Source organism: Apus apus, chromosome 4 (assembly GCF_020740795.1).
Source record: "Apus apus isolate bApuApu2 chromosome 4, bApuApu2.pri.cur, whole genome shotgun sequence".
NCBI classification, from domain to species: Eukaryota; Metazoa; Chordata; class Aves; order Apodiformes; family Apodidae; genus Apus; species Apus apus.
The window spans coordinates 53,784,389-53,804,175 of record NC_067285.1 but is presented as its reverse complement, the minus strand read 5'-3'; the positions used below and the strand labels follow the sequence as shown (position 1 = coordinate 53,804,175).

Sequence of the window (19,787 nt, the reverse complement as noted above, 5' to 3'; positions counted from 1 at the left end):
TGCTTCCAAGACATATGCAGCATAACTGGGCACTGCCTTTCAGCCCTGTACAGCCACAGGATGGACTAGCTGTATTACTAATGCTGAATTTGTCTGGGATGGTAGATTCCTCAGTGATTTTTTTTTCTGGGAAGCACAAGGTAGATGTGTTCTTCATTTAAGCTGTTGTGATTCTTCATTACAGTTGCTTTGTGGCTAGGGCAGAAGAGGGAGATTGGGCTTTGAATAGTAGCTAGGGATAGGTAAATCATAAAATGTGTGGATATTCAATTCAGTTTTCATCAACATGCAGATGCTTAGAAGCTACCCCAGCTGTTTCTCATCTGATTTTATAAAAACTTTAAAATTATATTGTCAATGCTTTCTTGATTCAGGTTGCCTCAAATTTTTTATTTTGTTTTTCTTTTTGATACTGTTTTTCTTCTGAGTTCTGGGAGAAGAGATTAATATTGCAAAAGACTTTGCTGGTAGCAGCTTCCCTATCTACCAGAGGAACATCCTGCCTGTACATCATCTTGGCAGTCGCACATAAGACACTTGAAATTGGTTGTATAGGTTTGGGGCTAATGTCAGCACCTTGAAAGTCTACTCAGAAAAACAGCTAATTTGAAAAAAGTTTTTCTTGATTTTGAAATTGAGATTTTGAAGTTGAGATTTTACTCTCAGATGAAATGCAAAAGGAAAGCACTGCCCTACAGTAACCAGAGGTCCCTTCAATGCAAATTCAAGTCCTGTGACTGCTTTAAGTAAATAAAATATTGTATCTGAGCAGACACCATGCTGTGGTTTCTAAACCATTGGCCGTCCTGAGGTCTTTACCAGTTGGACAGGATTTCTGTCTTGGTTCTAAGATTATTTTTTTTTTCCTAAGAAATGTCATACTGAAATGGTCAAGTTTCCCATAAAAAAAATTAACTTCAGTGAATCAAAGTCTGAAAGAGAAACATATTTTTTCTTGAATTTTCTGACTCCATCTAAATCAAAACTCTTAGCCAGCTGTGAATTTGCATTACATCAGAAACAGCTTATTGGTGTGCTGGCACCCTGGGTTGTGTTTGATTCATAGGATTCATAGGATGCAGAAGTGAAAAGTTGAACCTGCATCGCTAGAGGCAATTTAACAGAGAATAGAACTCAGATACTATTTTTCCTGGTTTGGAGAGAAGATTTGGAAGTCTAGGAGAATATCTAAAATACAAGAAAACTGGAACGTTGATCCTCCACGAAAATGAGGTAATCTTTAATGCTAATGCCATTCCAATGCAGTGACTGACGTTCATAGCAGACAATTTGATGATGGTATCCTGTTGCAACTCGAGAACCACCTTTTAAATTGGATGGATAGAAAAGGCATGATTAAAGTTCTCACGTAGTGGTTTTATGTGTGGTTTGTACTTGTCTGTCAGCACTTTCAGACGATTCAAGGACTAAGTGTAAATCTGAACTGAGATGCCAGTGAGAAATTACCCGTACTGTATTGCTCACCCCTGAAATCTTGAATCTAGGCTTTCATTTTTTGTCAAAATCTGTCAACAGTGCCTGTTAAGAAGCACTTGAAGGGGGTGTGTACAGGAGACAAAAGAAGTGGCAACCTGAGCTCTCACTACCTTTGGAAGATGAGTACTCAGGAGCTTAGAACTCACAGCATCCCTTGTGCTGCTCCAGGCATGAGTTATGATCTGCAGGCTTGCTGACTGCTTCTTGGTGCTAAGAAAACACTCATTTTCCCCCCTTAGTTCTGAACTGTCATTTTGTCTTAGAGGAAAATAGACTGGGATTTAAATGAGAAGTGTATACAGCAAGTAGGTGTTTGGTAGGAGTTAGAATGGACAAAGTTAGTTTGTGAAGTTTGTGGTTTCAGTCATTCAGATGGTATTTGTGAAAATAGTACAAATTTACTATCTCTGGCTGGAAACATTTTTCTATGGCTGGAGTAAGTGCTGATTTACCCAACAGCTTGGTGGTGGAAGCATTCATCTGATGTAGAAGATATAATTAAAATCTTTGTTCTGAGAGGCTTTAAAACCATGTATCCCTACCTTGAATCAGATGCTAAGAGGATTTAATTGATCTTACAGCCAGGTCAGGTAAGAAGCTTAACCAACCGGCTGGCAAAATACGTGGTAACTGACCTACAAAACCACTTTTTGCACAGACATATTATCAACACTGCAGTATTTCCTGACTCAGAAACATTGTGGCTTTTCCAGCAATGCAGCCCTGGTGGTCTGTGCTGTTTCCTCTGGTTCTTGCCATTGCTTTCTCCATCACCAAGCACATATGCTAGAAGCTGGGTGATTCTCCTTCCTGCTTCCTTACCTGAGACTGTGCATCAGGGAGCAGGGGCTTACTGAAGTACCACCATGTTTACCCGGATCTGATGCTGCAATACAGTTTGATCTCCTTACCTACCCCTGTGTCTATGTTAATGATGGTATTTGAGAACGTGGTTCCTAAGGTGGGCAAGATGGGCAACAACAGTGAAACTGTCCTGCTTTATTTAAGTAGTCTCAGTTTAGAGCTTCTTTTCAGAGCTGTACAGACATAGCTATGTCAAGGATTTCTTTGAAAAATAAGGACTGGTAGTGAAGAGGAGATCCCTAAATTCTGACCCAGCTGTTTTTCTTGGACTAAAAAATCAGAAAATGATGAATCTTTGTGTTGAGTTTCAAAAATATCTTTTCCTTTGAGGTGATTGCAATAGTCCTTTAGGACTTTGCTTGTGGTCTCTTCTGAGACACCAGAATTCCTCATTCTGTCTACCTTTTCTCCCACCTGATGGGGTGACCTTCACAACAAAGTTCTCTAAATGTGGCAACCTTTGCATCTCTTTAAAAGAAATCTTAATACTAACAGCTGGAGGGAACGGGCCATGAAGCAGGAGCTCAGCTCTCCTTAGAGGGAAAGCACATATTGCATCTTTCCATCTTCAACTCTCTGCCTTGGAGTTAAAGGACCAAACTTTGGTCTCAGATCTGAGTCTCCTCTTGGTGTGGTGCAGATATAAATTACATCAAGCAATGATATTAAGTGGAAAGAAATTAGAGCAACACTTGAAGCATCTAGTTTTCATTCCTAACTCGAGTGTTTTTCTGTAGTGTGGCTTCGGACAAATCCACTGTACCTCTGTTCCTCTTCTTGAAAGTAAAAATAATTCTGCTTCCCTGCTTTGCTGATTGAGAGGAGATGCTGTATAAAAGTCCAGCATTATTATTTATTTGTGTGTTATTGTTCTGTCTTTTAGTGAAGGTGTCAGGGGTTTTGTACTGTTCAGTATTATTTGTGCTGTGCTAACAGTACATATTGGTGCTGTACCTATTTCTGTGTCATGCTCTGCCCTCATGTATCCCAGAATAGCAAGTGAGATAACTGGGATAGGGTAAGGTATGCAGGGGAAGACCTGCACAGAGGAGGAGAGGGAAGAATTTCACATGCTGGAGGATTTGGCATTAAGGGGAAAATATTGAAACACCTCCAGGTGGGCAGTCATTGAGTGCCAGTAGGTATGTTGGAGATGCCACTGTGACTGCTCTCCTGATAAACAGAGAGCTGAATCACCTGCATCTGTTGTCTACCTTGCTGCTGGTTCAAGCACTGAGACCTGCTGCCTCCCTGTTGGGCTCACCTTGGAAGCCAAAACTGGCAGGCAGCTCAAATGGGCTGGGCTTCTTGTATGGCGAGCATTAGGAGCAGAACCTCTTGGCATTCCCAAAGGGCTCCTTTCTCAAATGGTTTCTTACCTCTTCATTATAAACCTATTTGCTTTGTCTGGATGATTTTGTTTAGATGTGTTCTTTTTTGCTGGTAGTTTCTAATTATTATATTTGGGGACCACCAAATGCGCATTCACCATCATTAGTGGCTTCTTCTCATGTTATTTGTTTCATATTGAGGGAAGAGCAACCAGATTGCAAAATAATGAGCTACCTTGTGTATTTCAGAAACATACCCCTCGCAATATGCATTTCAATGATTATCGTCACAGTTGGCTATGTGTTAACAAACGTGGCTTATTTCACTACAATCAGTGCTGGGGAATTGCTGCTTTCAAAAGCTGTAGCAGTGGTAAGTTACAGAGAAAAATACCAAGTTATATCCCTGCTGCAGTTGTGTTTGTTGATATATTCTTATTTCCAGGGGAAAAAATCTGGGGACACATCCAGTCAGGCTTTTCTAAGGCTCCTCTTTTCCACCACATATTAACATCCCAGTGAATTTAGTCTGATTTTTGACTGATAAGTGGGATTGCACTTTAGGCCATCAATAGCATTTGGAATGTAATGTTAGACTGTATTTATTGACTTGCTATAACAAAGTCAGTAGGACTTAAATTTCATAGCCAAGGACGTGCTTGAAAAATTCTATGCTAAATTGTAGGCTGAACTCCTGGGAACCTGGAAACATGGAGATTTGTGGAAATGGGAGCTCTAAACTATATTTTGTAGCAGGAAGTAGTAATGCTGTCTCTGCACCACGTGTCCTTAGGAAGGGGGTTACTGTGAATACTGGAGCTCATTTGGGAAGGAGTTTCAAGGCAACTTGGCTTGGAAATACTGCTTTCATTGTTCTTGCTGAATTGTGGTGATGACACTGATTTTTATATTTATGGGATCTGTCTTGCAATGAGGAAATAAAAATTTCTGTTTGTTTTCCAGTAGTGACACTGCCTGTGGCTATTTCAACTGATGTGGCTTCTAAAAAATTACCAAATTCTGTAGCTTATGGGAGATTTAAAACCAAAACATTTTGCAAACCTGATGAGAAAATTGTGTATGTCTCCTGTGGTGCCCAAAACTCCAATTAAGGCTCTTCTGGTAACCTATAACAATAAAGCATGCGTGGATGGACTATACCACTGTATAGCATCAACTAAGTCAAACAAAGGTCATAGAAAATGAATATTAGGTATGCAGATCAGACCGTGATCCATTCAGACTGGGTCATCTTTATTGGAGTCATAATGGTCTAAACTGACGTAAACTGGGCCTGCTCCCGCCTCCACAGCATTGCCTCAGCTAGAGATCTTCCATGTGCAGCCAGGAGTAAGGGTGGGAGACCTCATGTGCAGTAGCCTTAGTGTCACAAATTAAGAGGTAACAAATAAAACCCACAATTTTCAGTGAAGGATGCAGAAAATGCATATAAATAAAGCTTAGCATATTTATTCATTAATCATAATAATAATTCATGCAATAATAGAAAGAGTTCATTAACAGAGTGAAATTGCTTTCACATTTTCTGAAAAATAACTTTCTGTTTCTCTCTCCTCTAACAGACTTTTGCAGAACGATTAATGGGAAGCTTTTCTTTGGCTGTACCAGTATTTGTTGCTCTCTCCTGCTTTGGATCTATGAATGGTGGCATTTTTGCAGTCTCCAGGTGAGCATCACTAATACTACAGGGAGGGAAGGGCATGGGATATACACTGAAACTGAGGAAGCAAGGGAAATGGAGAATAAGATTCATTCTGATAGCAGGAAATGAGAAATTACTATAATGTTTACCAGGTGTGGGGCTTTTCCTCACTTTGTCCTGTTGAATTTAGTATCTTATTGTTAAAACCCTTTGAATGGTCTGGAAATGGATCCCTCTGAGTGCAGCACTTAAATGATGGTTGCTTTGTTTCATGAGAAGGAGGGAAATTGGAGGGAAAACATGAACTAATTCTAACCACCGATCATTGTGTGAGGCAAGGAGGGGACACGTTCCAAGATGACTTTGATTTCTGTGGAGGGGCTTCTCCTGTTAGTCTTTTCATTCAGAATGCCTCAAACAAGCCTAAGAAGTGCTGCTGTGCTCTGTGACTTTCATGAGCGGCTTTGCCTAGTCACAATAATGAGCACATTTAAAGTCTGTCCACATTTATTTCCCACCAGGATGTTCTTCGTTGCATCCCGCGAGGGTCACCTTCCGGAAATTCTCTCCATGATTCATGTCCGCAAGCACACTCCTCTGCCAGCTGTCATTGTTTTGGTAAATCATACAAACAAATGTTCCTGCACAAGAATGCGTATTACAGGCTTGCTCTGGAGGATTCGAGCAGAATTTGGGCAATGTTTGAGTCTCATTTATTAATGTGTTCGTGGGCTTTGGGCAGGGCAGAGGACAGTAAAGAGAGGAATGAGATTTAGGGGTTGTTCTGATTCTGTCTCCTCCTTGCTATCTTGTTGGTAGCACTTGACTGCCTGTTGCTGCAGCCTTATTCATGTCTTACTGCCCTTTATTTCTAAGGACCTGCTAGTGATGAGCTACTTCTCTTTCAGAGAAACAAATTCCAGTTAAACAAACAAACAAAAAAGGGATTAATTTAACTGAATGTGCAACTAAACGCCAGCATCTGGGAGCACCCTAAAGGCTCATTATACCACCTTACAGCGGAAAATGCAAACAATTATGCCCTCTGATAATGGAAGGGGAACCCTCAGCAGTGCAGTTGAGCAGTGATTAAAAAGTGAGAGAACATGTGTCTGGGCAATAGTCTGTGAATTGTCTAAAGTATTATAGTGGAAATCTTATTACTGACTTCTAAAATCGCTGCAGAGCTGAATGTTGGCCTTGTGCTTGCAGTGCAGACTAATTTGTGTGGTAAAATGTTGGGGCAAAAATGTCAAAATACCAACCTCAAACTTCAATTTGCATAGCACCAAGAAGATTTCCACTTAATTTGCAGTCCTTGTAACCATGGCTGTTCAGCCCTTCTTTTGGCACCACTGACTCTATTATATCTGGACAGACCTCTGCACCTGGGGGGAGTTCTAGCCGCAGCAGAAGACATCTGTGCATCTACAAGTGCACGCCAGCAAGATCAGATGCTTGTACTGGAATTGAAAGCAGTTTTTCCTACAGATGCCTATATAAGCTCACTTCTGAGGGGGCAGCTGAAGTGTTGAATTTTACATGTGTGCATACAACTGTAGGCATTAAAATTTTGAAAATTAGGCAATGTGAGGATGGTGACAAGTTTTACCATTTTACATTGCATTTTACATAAGCATTTCCTTTGCCTTTTATTTCTTTGGGCTGAACTAGTAATTCCTTTGGGGTAAATTGCATTGGCTTTTTTCTGTAGAATGAAATGCATAAAATGTATTAATATATCATTTTTTTCCTGAAAGATGTTTTCTGCTGTTGTGTCTAGTCCTGTTGCACCAGTGCATCGATTTCCTTTGAAAAAGCCAGATTCTCATCTGAAGATGGCTTTACTTCAGAGACCGTAATTTTTTTCTTACCTTATTGCAACTAGAGCAATTGAAGGGTATGTTCTGCATCATTAGTCTGCATTTTAGCATTTTCCTCTTATTTCTCCTGCCAAGGTCTACACACTCTGAGAAAGGAAAGAGCTCCTAAGGAGAAACTGAGAAAATTAGCATGTTCAGTGTTTCAGTCTTGATAAATTAAAAAAGAAGCACTTTTAGGATTTAAGGGATAAAGAAATCTGTTTATATATGTATGCACTGGTATGTGACAGATGTGTGTGTAGGAACTCCAAGAAATCATGCAATCCAATTGTAACCCTATTTTTTTTCTTGATATCTCTCCTTCACTGTCCATGGGCTTTTCTTGCATTAGCATGCTTATAACTGAGTTTTTGAAGTTTTAGGGGCTCACTCTATATAGAAGAAATCTTGCCCAATATAATTTAATGGTAAAATTTCCTTTGACCTTTACAGAGAAGGAGTTTGCTTAATATCTGCGTGTAAAGAACCGAGCCCTTTGTAAGTCATTAGATGTTGGAAGCCAGAGACCTGTATTTGAAATATTGATCCTTCTGGTTCAAATCCATGTTTACATCTAAAAAAAAAAAAAAAAAAGAAGAGAGAAAGAGATGGTAATACAAGTTAGTTTTTCTTACATAAAGATTTAGCCCACTGTTTTACTGCATCTGCAGTTGATTTCCTCTATTGCCTTGCTATAAACCTGGCAAGGCTGTTGGTGCCAGAATCTTCCCTCTGGATGAACAATAAGAGCTACAGCAAAGATGACTCCTCCTTCCATCCCTGAATGCAAGGACTGTGTCTTTGTAGGCATAGGATGTCTCAAGAGGGAAGTGTGGACCACCCTGCAGAGTTGGTCCATGCTAAAAATATTCTGCTTTTGTCCATAGATTACCCTGAAATAGATCTCTGTAGCCTACTTTAACCCAAGGCACAACACTCTATACTGAAGCTTTTGCCTGCCTCACAGAAGCCTCGTATCTTAGAACAACTTCTTAATGAGGAAATGTATTTGTTCTAGTGAACCCTCTCCTTCTTGCTGCTCAGTAGCTGCCTGAGTGACAGCTAAATGCCTCTTTCTGTTTGTGTTTCTGATGTGAAGTAAGTCTACACCCTGTAAGCCTGGAAGACATGCTGCAAATACAAGCTGGTGGCAACCTGGTGTGCCCAGCTGGCATCCCATTCTGTGTGGCTGCCCCTTACCCATGCTCTCTTTGCTGAGTTCCCTTTGTGCAGCCTGAGGGACTGGAAGACTTCCCACAAGACACCTAGAAACCTCTGCTTTCATATGACCAGATGTGACCAAAATTTACCTGCTGTTATAATTTGCATCAGTGATAACAGAGTAAAACTGCTGTGGGCTAATCTGTTTGTCAGACCCTGTGATAACGGTATGCAGGATGCTCAGGCATTTTGGTGATGCAGTGGCCTTTGTGCCTGTGTATTTGTCTGGGTCACAGGGGTTGGATATATATTGATGATGGGTGGCCACCTGGGACAGATACATATTGATTGAACGTGATCTCGAGGGACAGCCAGGTATTGGTCACACCCCTGACTGCATGACAACAGCAGGCCCCAAGTCTGTGACCCTTGGATGTCTCTGTGAAAGGCTGTGCTGCTTGTCCCCGTGTTAAAAATTGACATCTCTGCTGTAAAATAATTGAGATCAATCCACTAAGCCTCCCTTATGCTCTGAATTTCTTTTGCAGCATCCTCTCACAATGATAATGTTATTCAACGGGGATCTCTACAGCCTCCTGAATTTCCTCAGTTTTGCCAGGTGGCTTTTTATTGGACTGGTAGTTGCTGGGTTGATTTATCTCAGATATAAACGTCCTGATATGCCACGTCCTTTCAAGGTAACCTCCGCTCATGTTTTACATGAATCCTATCTCCCCCCTGTGTAGTCAGACAGCAAAGGAGCATTTTCTGATGTAGAAAGCTGACCCTTTCTTTCAAGAATAGAAGAGTTAATAGAAAACAGTATTTTGCACTGAAGTCCTTGTGTTTTCCTGCTAGCTCCCCAGCACTACCCCAGCTGCCTTTCCTTCTGAAAGATAATTCTTGCCTGTTCCCTGGTGCCTGGGGGCAGCAACTGAAGCTGCTGTGCCGAAGTGAAGGTGTTTGCTCAGTTTTGCCTGTCTGTAGCATTGAGGCAGTGTGCTGCAAGCTGGGTGAAAATACCTCCAGTCCTGGGTAGTTACACAGGGCTCAGACTGCAAATATTGGGGTTACATGTGCCAACATGATTTCCAGCCAGTCCTCTGTTCAATGTCTCCTTTGATAAAAGCCCGAGTAATTTTGCCACCAGAATTCACGTAATCATTAATATTAAACATTTCTTTCATTGCCTATCCAATATCGGATATGCCAATTTGATTTGCAATTAAATTGTTAGTGTTATTATGATGATATTTGGGACTTGCAATGGATTTGCAGACATGGTTATTGTGAAGCCAGAAAGAAAATGCTAATAGGCTGGCCCATTGAACAGCAGCTGTTTTGGCGTTGGTTCTGCCACTCTTCTTGCTTATTTTAAGTAACGTCTTACAAAGTAAGTTGTCCCATTGTGTATCCAGAAAGGTAATGTCCATTATGAAAAAAAAGGAGGAATTTATCCCTATTTATATATTGCAAAGAATCCTGTTTTGTGAAGAACTAAGAATGGGGGCTGCTGCATTCTTATGGGTGTATCTGTAAATAAGAAGGCCAACAGCACAACCTATTTTGCTTTGATTAAATAAAAATGCTTTGACAGTGCACAAAGAGGAACAATAATTCTTCAAGGTGTGAAAGGAAGAGAATAATCTCCAGGGAATTCTCCATTTCTCCATTACATGGAACATCACGGAACAAGCCATGCCTCTAGGCATTTCCTTCAGTGAGCTGCTAACTTAGTGATTGTGGTGCTGTTCTTGAAAATTGAGAGAATTAATTTGATATTGTTATTTTTTGTACTTTCAACAGTGACACTGATAATGCTATCAGTCCTACAGTCAGAAAGCACTTTTTCAGTAGCTATCAGTTGCATAATGCTATCAAATATCTTTATCGTTAGTCAAATTGGTGTTTAATTTGTTCTCTTCCTGCTAGATTTTGATTTTTACCTTGGGAAGAAAATCAATACCTTCCTAATAGATTTAAAAGGTGACTTGAGCTCCTGGTTGTGTTTTAAAATGCTTTCTAATAGGTAATTATCAAAGAGGAAATCTTTACTGCAGTTAGTGCTGCTTACTTATCTACTGGAGGATTAGAGAAAGGGCTTTCGCAATGTAACTTATTTATAGCCCTTACGTTTTAAGGGATGTAAAACACTGTAATGTTTTAGTATGTAACTAAAAGACTTCTGTGGTACTTACTGCATAGCACTCCACATAGTTTGGTTTCTGCAGTCACTGCCATTTTGTGTGCATGTTCTAGGTATCTGTATTTCTCTAGAACTACCCCTTACTGCCTGGTTTTACCCAGTTTCTGTTTTATGGAAAATGAAATGCTATAGTAATTTATTAACAAGGTCAATGTAAAGTAATGGTTCTTTGCATGATTATGTTCCAGGTGCCTCTATTTATTCCAGCATTGTTTTCCTTCACCTGCCTCTTCATGGTTGCACTGTCACTTTACTCTGACCCAGTAAACACAGGGATTGGGTTTGCAATAACCTTGACTGGAGTTCCTGCCTACTACCTCTTTATTGTATGGGACAAGAAGCCAAAGTGGTTCAGAAAGCTCCTAGGTAAGTCCTGATGGGGTTCCTCTCCTTCCTGCTGACTCTGGGAATTTCTCAGGGCTCCCCATGTTATGAATCCTCCTGATCGATCCTCTCGGCTGCTCTGAGCTGGGGATGACAGTGCAGGTGTCTTTTTGGCACATGCGATAGCATTGCTGTTCCAGTTACAATCAATGGCTGTTAACTAAACAGATACATTTACAGCAAGCCTCTTCTTAAGCTAGTGATCAACTTTAAATGCTTGGATGACTCTCCCCCTGCCCCTTTCTTCCCTCACTCTCCTACAAACATCTGATTCTTTAAAAATTGCTCCTATCCTTCCCCTTGCCATTGGCCTATGCTAATAGAGACAGTATTACACTCCTAGGAGAATTAGTTTGGAAACTTAGACATCCCAGTTGTGATGACAGGAGGGCTCAGTGCTTCCTTTCGAGACTGCATGTCTGTGGAGTATTTGGAATGGGATAGGCTCTGTTAAGCTTGATATGGGGATATCATCCTTAGTGGTAGCTCACTAAAATGGTAGCAAAATATACTGTCCCTGACATACCTCTCTAGAATTTGTTTCTGTGCTTCATGAAAAACCACTTCTGCATGCCTTGGCTGTAGCAGTTCACACCTGAAATACATGGAGAATCATTTTTATGCCATTTCTGAAAGTTTTTGAAAGCATTTGTGGTAGCTCGGATGTGTTGGAAAAGGGTTATTGAGAGCATTCAAATTAGAAAGAAGTCAGTATAATTTATTACAGCTCCCCAGTCTTCCCTTTTTTGTTACTCAGAACAATAGGTTTCCAAAATAGAGATAATTTTCAAAACATGAAACAAGAATGCATGCAAAATGTTTATGAAATGATGGATAAGTGATTAAACAAAATTGAAAGAAAATATCTTCTGCTGCAAAAGAAAAACTCAGCCAATTAAATTTTTCAATGAAAAACAGTTTATATAGGTGCTGAATAAAAAATGTCTGCTGTGCTTCAGTCCTATGGGATGATTTAAAATTAACTACTCACAGTGAAGAATGGGGGGTTGGTATGTATCTTATTATACTATAAACATTTGCACGTGGGTTTTTTTTTTCTACATAAATATAGGTTACATAGTTATATTCAATGTACTGTAGGATTAATGAATTTCCCTCTCAATTCATGCTGGGAAGTCCATAGGCAATAGGGCAGAAAGTATGTATGGGAAAAGATGTTAGTTTAAGGTTACCATACTCTGGTAATCTTAATTTTATGTCCATAAATGTATAAATTACTTGCAATGTCCCGGAAATGGCTAGAAAGTGCAAATTAAAGCAGTTGTTTGCAAGAGGACATTCTGTTAAATAGTTTGGGTTTTGTCTGTTTATAATTTCTCAGCCTGAACATTTAGGGACTAGGAAATTTTCCCTTATCAAACCCGGGAGATTTTTGGCATTTTCTGTGAAGTCTCAGAGGTTTTGGAATGTGGTTACTTGAATCTCTGGCCACAGGATGCCAGTGTTGAACTACATTGCTTGGGTGAGAGAAAATAAATATTCTCTTTAAGGTAGACTGGGGAGATGTGGAGCTTTTTCTGCCAGATGTGGCAATGAAGGTGAATCTTTTAGCTTTTCAGATAACACAAAATTATCCTAGAAAAAGGCTTGGTGCCTGTGTAATATGTCTGGGTGGACACGATGCACTGGCTCGGAGGGGAAAGCAGTGGAGGCTGGTCAGTGGGTGAAACAGCTTGTTTGCTTTGCAATTATTATTCCCAAAATAAGAACAGCAATGACTGAAAACTGATGCTGACAGATTGGGATTGATCAGAATGGAGATTTACCTGTTAATTAAAAGAATTGTTGTGTTTTTTTTTTTCCTCGGAAGAAGCAATAACCTTCTGTGTGGAGTCATTAAACTGGCATTATTTTGTGAATGTTAAGGGAGCTCCATCGTACAGCCTGAGAGCATTTTTCAAAGGCATTGAATGAGGATAAATTCACTTAAGGTACCTCTGTGATATATGGAAAAGAAAAGTCATTGGGCAGCTGCAAGCTTGATATTCTAACCTTGAAACAATATGTATTAGATGTACATAGGCATGAAAGTGTAATTCTGGACATGAGGTAAAGGACAACATGAAAAAAATGGGATTGTCATTTAAGAGTTAGATTTTTTGCCAGATTAACTATGTGATTTTCTTTAAGATCACTGATTTTTCTAGACAAAGGAGAATGTGATAGACACAATCTGCTTAGACTTCAACAAAGCATTTTGTGTGGTAGTGCAGGAGGAGTCAAAGCCAGTTAGTCTGAACACAGCACCCTGCTAATGAAGCTGTTCCTAGGCAGCTTCACCTGCGCAGCTCAGCACATGAATAGGGTGCTGTGGGATCTCTTTGCCTGTTTGCAAAGTCGCCTTGTTGGGGTACTTGACTTGTTCAGCTGCTCAGACATGCTTCAGACATGAGAGCTGACTGCTGCTCATGAACCCTATGTGGAACACCTGCTATTGGAGTAAAGCACAGCACTGGTGCAAAAACACATGGGTACAGACCAGTTCAACATAAGGTTAGGCTGGATATTCAGAATCGGTTTTGTAAGGACTAGAGGATAGGAATGTCAAATGGTCAGAATGAGTATTAAGATAGAAAACTCAGCCTGACAATGAGAACGTGTATGAAAGGCATTTCATGCTGTTTAGAGCAGCAGATCCCTCGGATGGACTACCCAAGCAATCCTTTCCAAGGCTGAATGTCTTTGTCTGGTTATTTTGACTGTCCTTAATGGCATACACATTGCCCATCATCCTTACCAGACTGCTGAATTGAACAAAGGTAACTTCACAGTTTGTGGGGTTAATAGGATCTGGGTGATATTTTGGAGTAAGAATAAGATTTTGTTCTTTCCTCGTCCAAAGAAATTCTGCTGTAGACCAGATGTGCTGGGACAAATAATTTTCAGCTAGTACAGGCTTCACTTTTTGCAGAACTAATGTGAAAATGACAAAAGTCAAGCCTAGCAAATCCTATGAAGCAGATTAGTGTGTAAAAAAGATGTGGCAACAACAAAAGAGGGCTTCTGTTGAACATCCTAATTTGAAAACCCAACCTTATAATCATATTTAAAACATCTGTTTCTTTACAATGCACTGAATTGTGAGGAGCTTAAAAGTTGAATCCTGCTTTCCTCATAGTTTGAGCCTGTGCTGGAAAAGAGATCTGTTTATAATACAAAATGTCTCTTTCAGGGTTATTGTCACTTACTCACCTAGACCATAGTGTTATATGCTCAGTTTGCTTCTCTTTGTCAGGTTTGCAATGTTGGGATCCATGGGAAATCATCTCAGCATTTTGCTGTCACAGATTTCATGTCCAGTTTTATACATATATAGTAAATTGCTGCTTTCTTTCCTCACCCAAGCTTTATGTGGTGCTTATAGATACCAGGTCTAGGTTTTTTATAAAATTTGCCTTCTGGGACCTATTTACAGTGAATTCTCCTCTTGAAAAGGAAAATCAGGCTTTAAAGTGTGGGGGAAGTAATTTTTACTGTTGTGATATATTAAGTTGTCTTGTAACAAGTGTGAAGTTAGTCCTGTAACTCCAGGTACTGCTCAAAGAAGACAATATAAATATGCTGATGGGAAACAGAATAGGAACATCTTTTTGTGAGGAAAATACTCCTCACACTTTCTTATCCTCAGTATATTGCTACCAAAAAGAACCAAGCAAGCAAGCCACCTCCCCCCCCCCCTCAACTTGTCTCATTGCTCCTCTGTGGCTTCATTCCAGCGTGGATGAAAATAGACGAGTGGCAGCTGCCTCCCCCCAGTGCAGGCACAGGCCTGCCCCAGGTAGCTCTGCCCGGTTTATCCAACGGGATGTTAACATCACAGCCAGCTCTTGAGATGCCCAGCCTTTCCCTCTGCTGCCATGCCCTTTTCCAGGAGCTGTTATGCCATAGCTCAACTTGACAGAAAGTCTATTTTTCTTTTTCTTCCTTTGCTCAGCTGCAAACCTGGAAGGGGTGGGATGGCAGGGGTGAAGCTCTGCTGGCTTTCAGCTGCTGGCTTTCCTCTTGCCCTTCACCCCGGCTGGGCTCAGCCCAGCTTTGAAGTGCCAACTGTGGGTAGGAGAGTGAGACAGGAGGAAAATGCAGTCCCTGGTGACTCTCATCCTCTCTAACCTCATCAGTTTAGAGTCTAAGTGCAACCTGGCATTCCACTGAACTGGTGACCTCCAGAGAGAAGAACAAAAGATGGTAGAGTCTGCCCTAGACTTGAGAGCAGAAAAGTCGTTTTGGTTCATATCTGCTGTGAGTTGTGCTGTTTTACCCTCCTGGCTTTGCACTGGTTTAAATGCTGACATGTCATGCTAGACTAGGAAAATCAGAACTTTGTCTTACAACAACTCCTGCTTGTTAAAATGGGTTACTAAAGAAAAAAAATGACAAGTGAAAGGAGTGGTAAGAGAATTCTCTTTTACTATTCTGTATGTAAATTAACTGTGCTATTTGGAGGCTGAGAGCATTTGGGTTGTTCAGCCCAGAGAGGAGAAGGCTCCAAGGGAGATCTTAGTGCACCTTCCAGTACTTGAAGGGGCTGCAGAAAAGCTGTGGAGGGACTTTTTATAAGGGCGTGTAGCAATAGGACAAGGGGGAATGGGTTTAAACTGGAAGAGGGTAGGTTTAGGTTAGACATTAGGAAGAAATTATTTAGTTTGAGAGTGGTGAGACCCTGGCACAGGTTGCCCAGAGAAGCTGTGGATGCCTCATTCCTGAAAATCTTCATTGCACCTGGTATGTATAGCTGCTGTGAATTGGAAGTGCAAGCAGAGTGTCTAGCAACTAAGATAATTTTCCTGCTGGTTTCTACCTTCTCCTTCTCCTCTCTTAATTTTCTGTGTGTATGCTTTTATCTTTTCAGACAGGGCAACTCTAACATTGCAAATCCTCTTGGAAGTCGTCCCATCAGAGGAAGACCAGAAATCATGATCTTCACTTACAGTTTTCAGCTTGGTGCTTCATTTCAACTTGAGGAAGAGAGTAGGGAGATTTCTCCCCCTACGTATGTCCTGTGAAATGGAGGAAGAAGTCACAACTGAGATGGATACCAAGCGAGTCACTTACCAGAACTATATTTTACGATGTCACAAAATATATTTTCATGTGGTTGTTTTATGTGTAGAAAGCAAGAACCTGTGCTGTGAGGGAACTCTTCACTATTTCTTTTCTTACAGTGTCATATTCTAACAAACTGTAGATTGATCAAACTAGGATTTCAGTTGCATTGTCACTGAAAATAGGTTTAAACAATGTGTAAGTAATGGTCAGGTGTACTGTGAAGAATGTATCCTGCTTGCTGTCCCTGAAGAACCCAACTCTCACCAGAGAAAGGGTGAGATAAAGCTGCTGAGTTTCACTTACTAATGGTCTTCCCATCCTTCCATTTGGCAGCCCTATTCGACTTCATTTGGCTCCCATGGAGCACCAGCACCCTGATGCAGAAGCACAGCCATTTCCACACCTTTGTGGTGGCGAGCACCATGCTTCCTCATTCCAGAGTTGTTCTGCTATAGCTGATGGGACCATCTTCTGACAATATTTCTGCCAGTGGGGCAGGAAGGTTTTTAGCCTGGGGGCAGGAATTTCATACATGTTAAAGTTTCTACCAGCCTGGAAATAATTACTGTTTTTACCAATGTTTCTTTCTGTACATATCTATAGGAAATACAGCAACTGAGCAATCACCTTTGAACGAGTCAAAACATTTGAACGTGACCTCCGCTGCTGTATTAATATTTCCTATCGGGAAGCATATAGACCTACAGCTACCAGTCAAGCAAGCCTGATTTTCAAATTTTATATCATTGTTGGGGGGTAAAAATGAATAATAGTCACTGGTGGAACTGCTGTATAGACATGGCAATAAATGCAATACCTTTTTATGAATAAGGTCTAAGGCAAGCTACAACAGTTTTGATTTGAGTAGGACATGTGCCTAATTGTGAGGGTATTTCATTCAGGCACACTCCAATTAATAGGGCTTTGAAACACGAAGGAGCATTGCCAATGTCTTCTTCCCCATTTTGTCTCAGCAGAAATGGGGAAAGGCTATAAAAACTGATAAAATTAAACAAAATTCATCTTCATAATGATGTTTGAGCTGAGATTTGGCTCAAATATGAGCTGAAGTTTTGCCCTTTTTTAAGGTAGTTGTAGATAATAAAAATTTTTAATGCTTAGAAATTCAATTTTATCTTGTTAGTCTGAGACTACTCAACCTTAAGATTAATGTTTGATATCACTCTGTTAAGAATATAATGCTTAAATATTGAATGCACTAGTTTTTGTGCTGTTTGCTATCAGCAAGTCATATGTTTCATGAAAACTTTGACTGAACTAAGCAACATTAAACTTCCTAAATAGGGAGAAAAGCACAACTAACAGCCAGACCACTACAGTAAAGGGAGACTGTGTATTGTATATGTGTTGTATAGATCCAGGATATGTAGTGTTTTAAGAGTGTACAGTAAAATTTATACGTGTTTCTCTTTCTTGTATTTCTATGGTGGAACTTCATAGAAGTAGGGAAATGGAAGTAACAGATTATGTAGAAAAGCAGTAATTTAAGACACAGAAAACAGTTTGCAAGTGATTTTTTTTCTTTAAATGTTTTCTGTTTACAGTAACTTAGAGTGTTAATTGAAGACTTTTATAGGCAAACATTTTTAGAGAGATTTTTTTATGTTGACAGTGCATGTGTTTAATTACTATTTACGTTTGGGTCAGAAGCCTGCTTTTGAGACTGTCTCCTGCCATCCTTTGGCCTGTGTCATCATGGAGCACCTTCAAAGTACATTAACAGGATTTCTCTCTGATAAAAATGAGCACCTGGTGCCCTCCAGGAGCACACCTAGCACCCTCCTGCGCTGATGGGTGCTGAGTGCATGGGGCCCCACCTGTGCTAGTCCAAAGCAAAACCTCCTGAATGCTGATGCCAGGTTTTCAGCATCCACTGCTTCATTCCATGAATTCACTCCTATTGTGCCATATTACTTGAAAGCTGAAATTTAGGCAGTGTTAACTTGTGGAAATAAATGGACTCTGTAAATACAGCTGAATGTTGCTTTCTTTTTGTGTCGTACACTTTGAATTTAAGATATGTTTCTGAAGACTGATTCAATTACTGCATTTTACTAGGCTTATTTCATATAAGGGGTTAATTTGTCCCAAGGGAAATCCTATGGTTCATTTATTGTGAAGTTGTATATTTTAGGAAGGCAAAAAGCCCCTGAAAAATAAAAAACTTTTAAAAAAAATGTACAGGGACTCTATTTTCAGGTTTAGTTTCTTTAGCACATAAAATTACAATTTGGTTTCCCCTGTGTTAGTCAGTATTCAGAACTTTTATTATATCTGAAAGTGATACATATCCTCTCAAATGGAGGAAAAGCAGGTTATAAAATATTTTTTAAGCATCAAGTTATTTTTCAAGGTTTTTTTGAAGTATTGTCTTCAGAGTAATGAAGGAAGTTCTTCTAGAATAAAGGACTAACTTTATAGATAATTTTTCATAGTAGGTCCTGTGACAGTCAGACCAATGAGACTATTTATGTGGAGAATTTTAGTGATCCTTATTTTTTTTCTTTTTATTTATTTTTCTTGCCCTTTGCATCTTTTTATCAACTGGACTGTATAAAAACATTTCTCGCTTTTTGTTTAGGTGGGTACTGCTGTTTTTCTTAGAATTTGTTGCTTTTCTGAAGTATAGGCAGAGGTGTCACCAAAGTCAATGGGAATGAACATTTTATGTGAGTAGGAGATACTGATGAGGTTTAGTACAACAAGGCTAAATGGCTGGAAAGCCACTGGGGGCTGGAAAAGGACTTGAGGGTGTTGGTCGACAGTGGCTGAATATGAGCCAGCAGTGTGCCCAGATGGCCAAGAAGGGCCAACAGCATCCTGGCCTGTATCAGCACTAGAGTGGCCAGAAGGACTAGGCAAGTGATTGTCCCCCTGTACTTGGTACTGGTGAGGCTGCTCCTTGAATCCTGGGTTCAGTTTCGGGCCCCTCACTTACAAGATGGACATTGAGGTGCTAGGGTGTGTCCAGAGAAGGGCAACGAAGCTCGTGCAGGTTCTGGAGAACAAATGTTATGGGGAGCAGCTGAAGGAACTGAGGTTGTTTAGGCTGGAGAAAAGGAGGCTGAAGGGAGACCTTGTAGCTTTCCATGACTATCCAACAGGAGGTTGTAGTGGGGTGGGGGCTGGTCTCTTCTCCTAAGTAACAAGCAATAGGACAAGAGGAAATGGCATGAAGTTGCATCAGGGGAAGTTTATACTTTATATTAGGGAGAAATTATTCCCCAAGAATAGTCAAGCATTGGAATGAGCTCCCCAGGGAGGTGGTGGAGTTGCCATCCCTGGAGGTAATCAAAAAACATGTAGACATGCCACTTGAGGACATGCTCTAGTGGCTGTCGTCAGTGGTGGTGTGGGTTTTTTGTGGATTTGTTGTTGTTTTGCTTTCGTGGTTTTGTTTTTGTTGTTGTTGTTTGGTCTTGTTTTGTTTTGTTTTCCTGCTGGGTGCATGATTAAACTCAATGATCTTATAGGTCTTTTCCAACTGTGACGATTCTGTGATGCCTGTCCCCAGCTCCTTGCCTTGTCAGTCAGCTCCCAGGCTGCCACTTTGCCAGGTAGTGTATAAAGTTGACCTGCATTGATTTTGGTCTGCCTTAAAACACTAAGCCATCAATCACAGTGCTTTAGCAGCTGGCTCTGGAGCCTCTCCACAATGGCTTGAGGTAGGTAGTGCAGAGCTGTGGCTTCAGCTGAACATCTAACAGCTTATTGGAGAGTGTGTATATGTA

At 40.4% G+C, this 19,787-nt stretch overlaps 1 protein-coding gene across 2 annotated transcripts in view; it reads left to right on the top strand.

The window, feature by feature from the left end:
• The window catches only part of SLC7A11 (solute carrier family 7 member 11), a 63,056-nt gene extending 45,056 nt beyond the window's left edge, over positions 1 to 18,000 (top strand). For both annotated transcript variants that reach the window (XM_051619573.1, XM_051619572.1), the window contains 6 exons: positions 3,942 to 4,065; positions 5,276 to 5,379; positions 5,877 to 5,973; positions 8,927 to 9,076; positions 10,773 to 10,950; positions 15,839 to 18,000. In XM_051619573.1, coding sequence (XP_051475533.1) covers positions 3,942 to 4,065; positions 5,276 to 5,379; positions 5,877 to 5,973; positions 8,927 to 9,076; positions 10,773 to 10,950; positions 15,839 to 15,906 — 721 coding nt within the window. In that variant the 3' untranslated portion in view covers positions 15,907 to 18,000. The remainder of the gene's footprint in view (positions 1 to 3,941; positions 4,066 to 5,275; positions 5,380 to 5,876; positions 5,974 to 8,926; positions 9,077 to 10,772; positions 10,951 to 15,838) is intronic.
• The last annotated feature ends 1,787 nt before the right edge of the window (positions 18,001 to 19,787 follow it).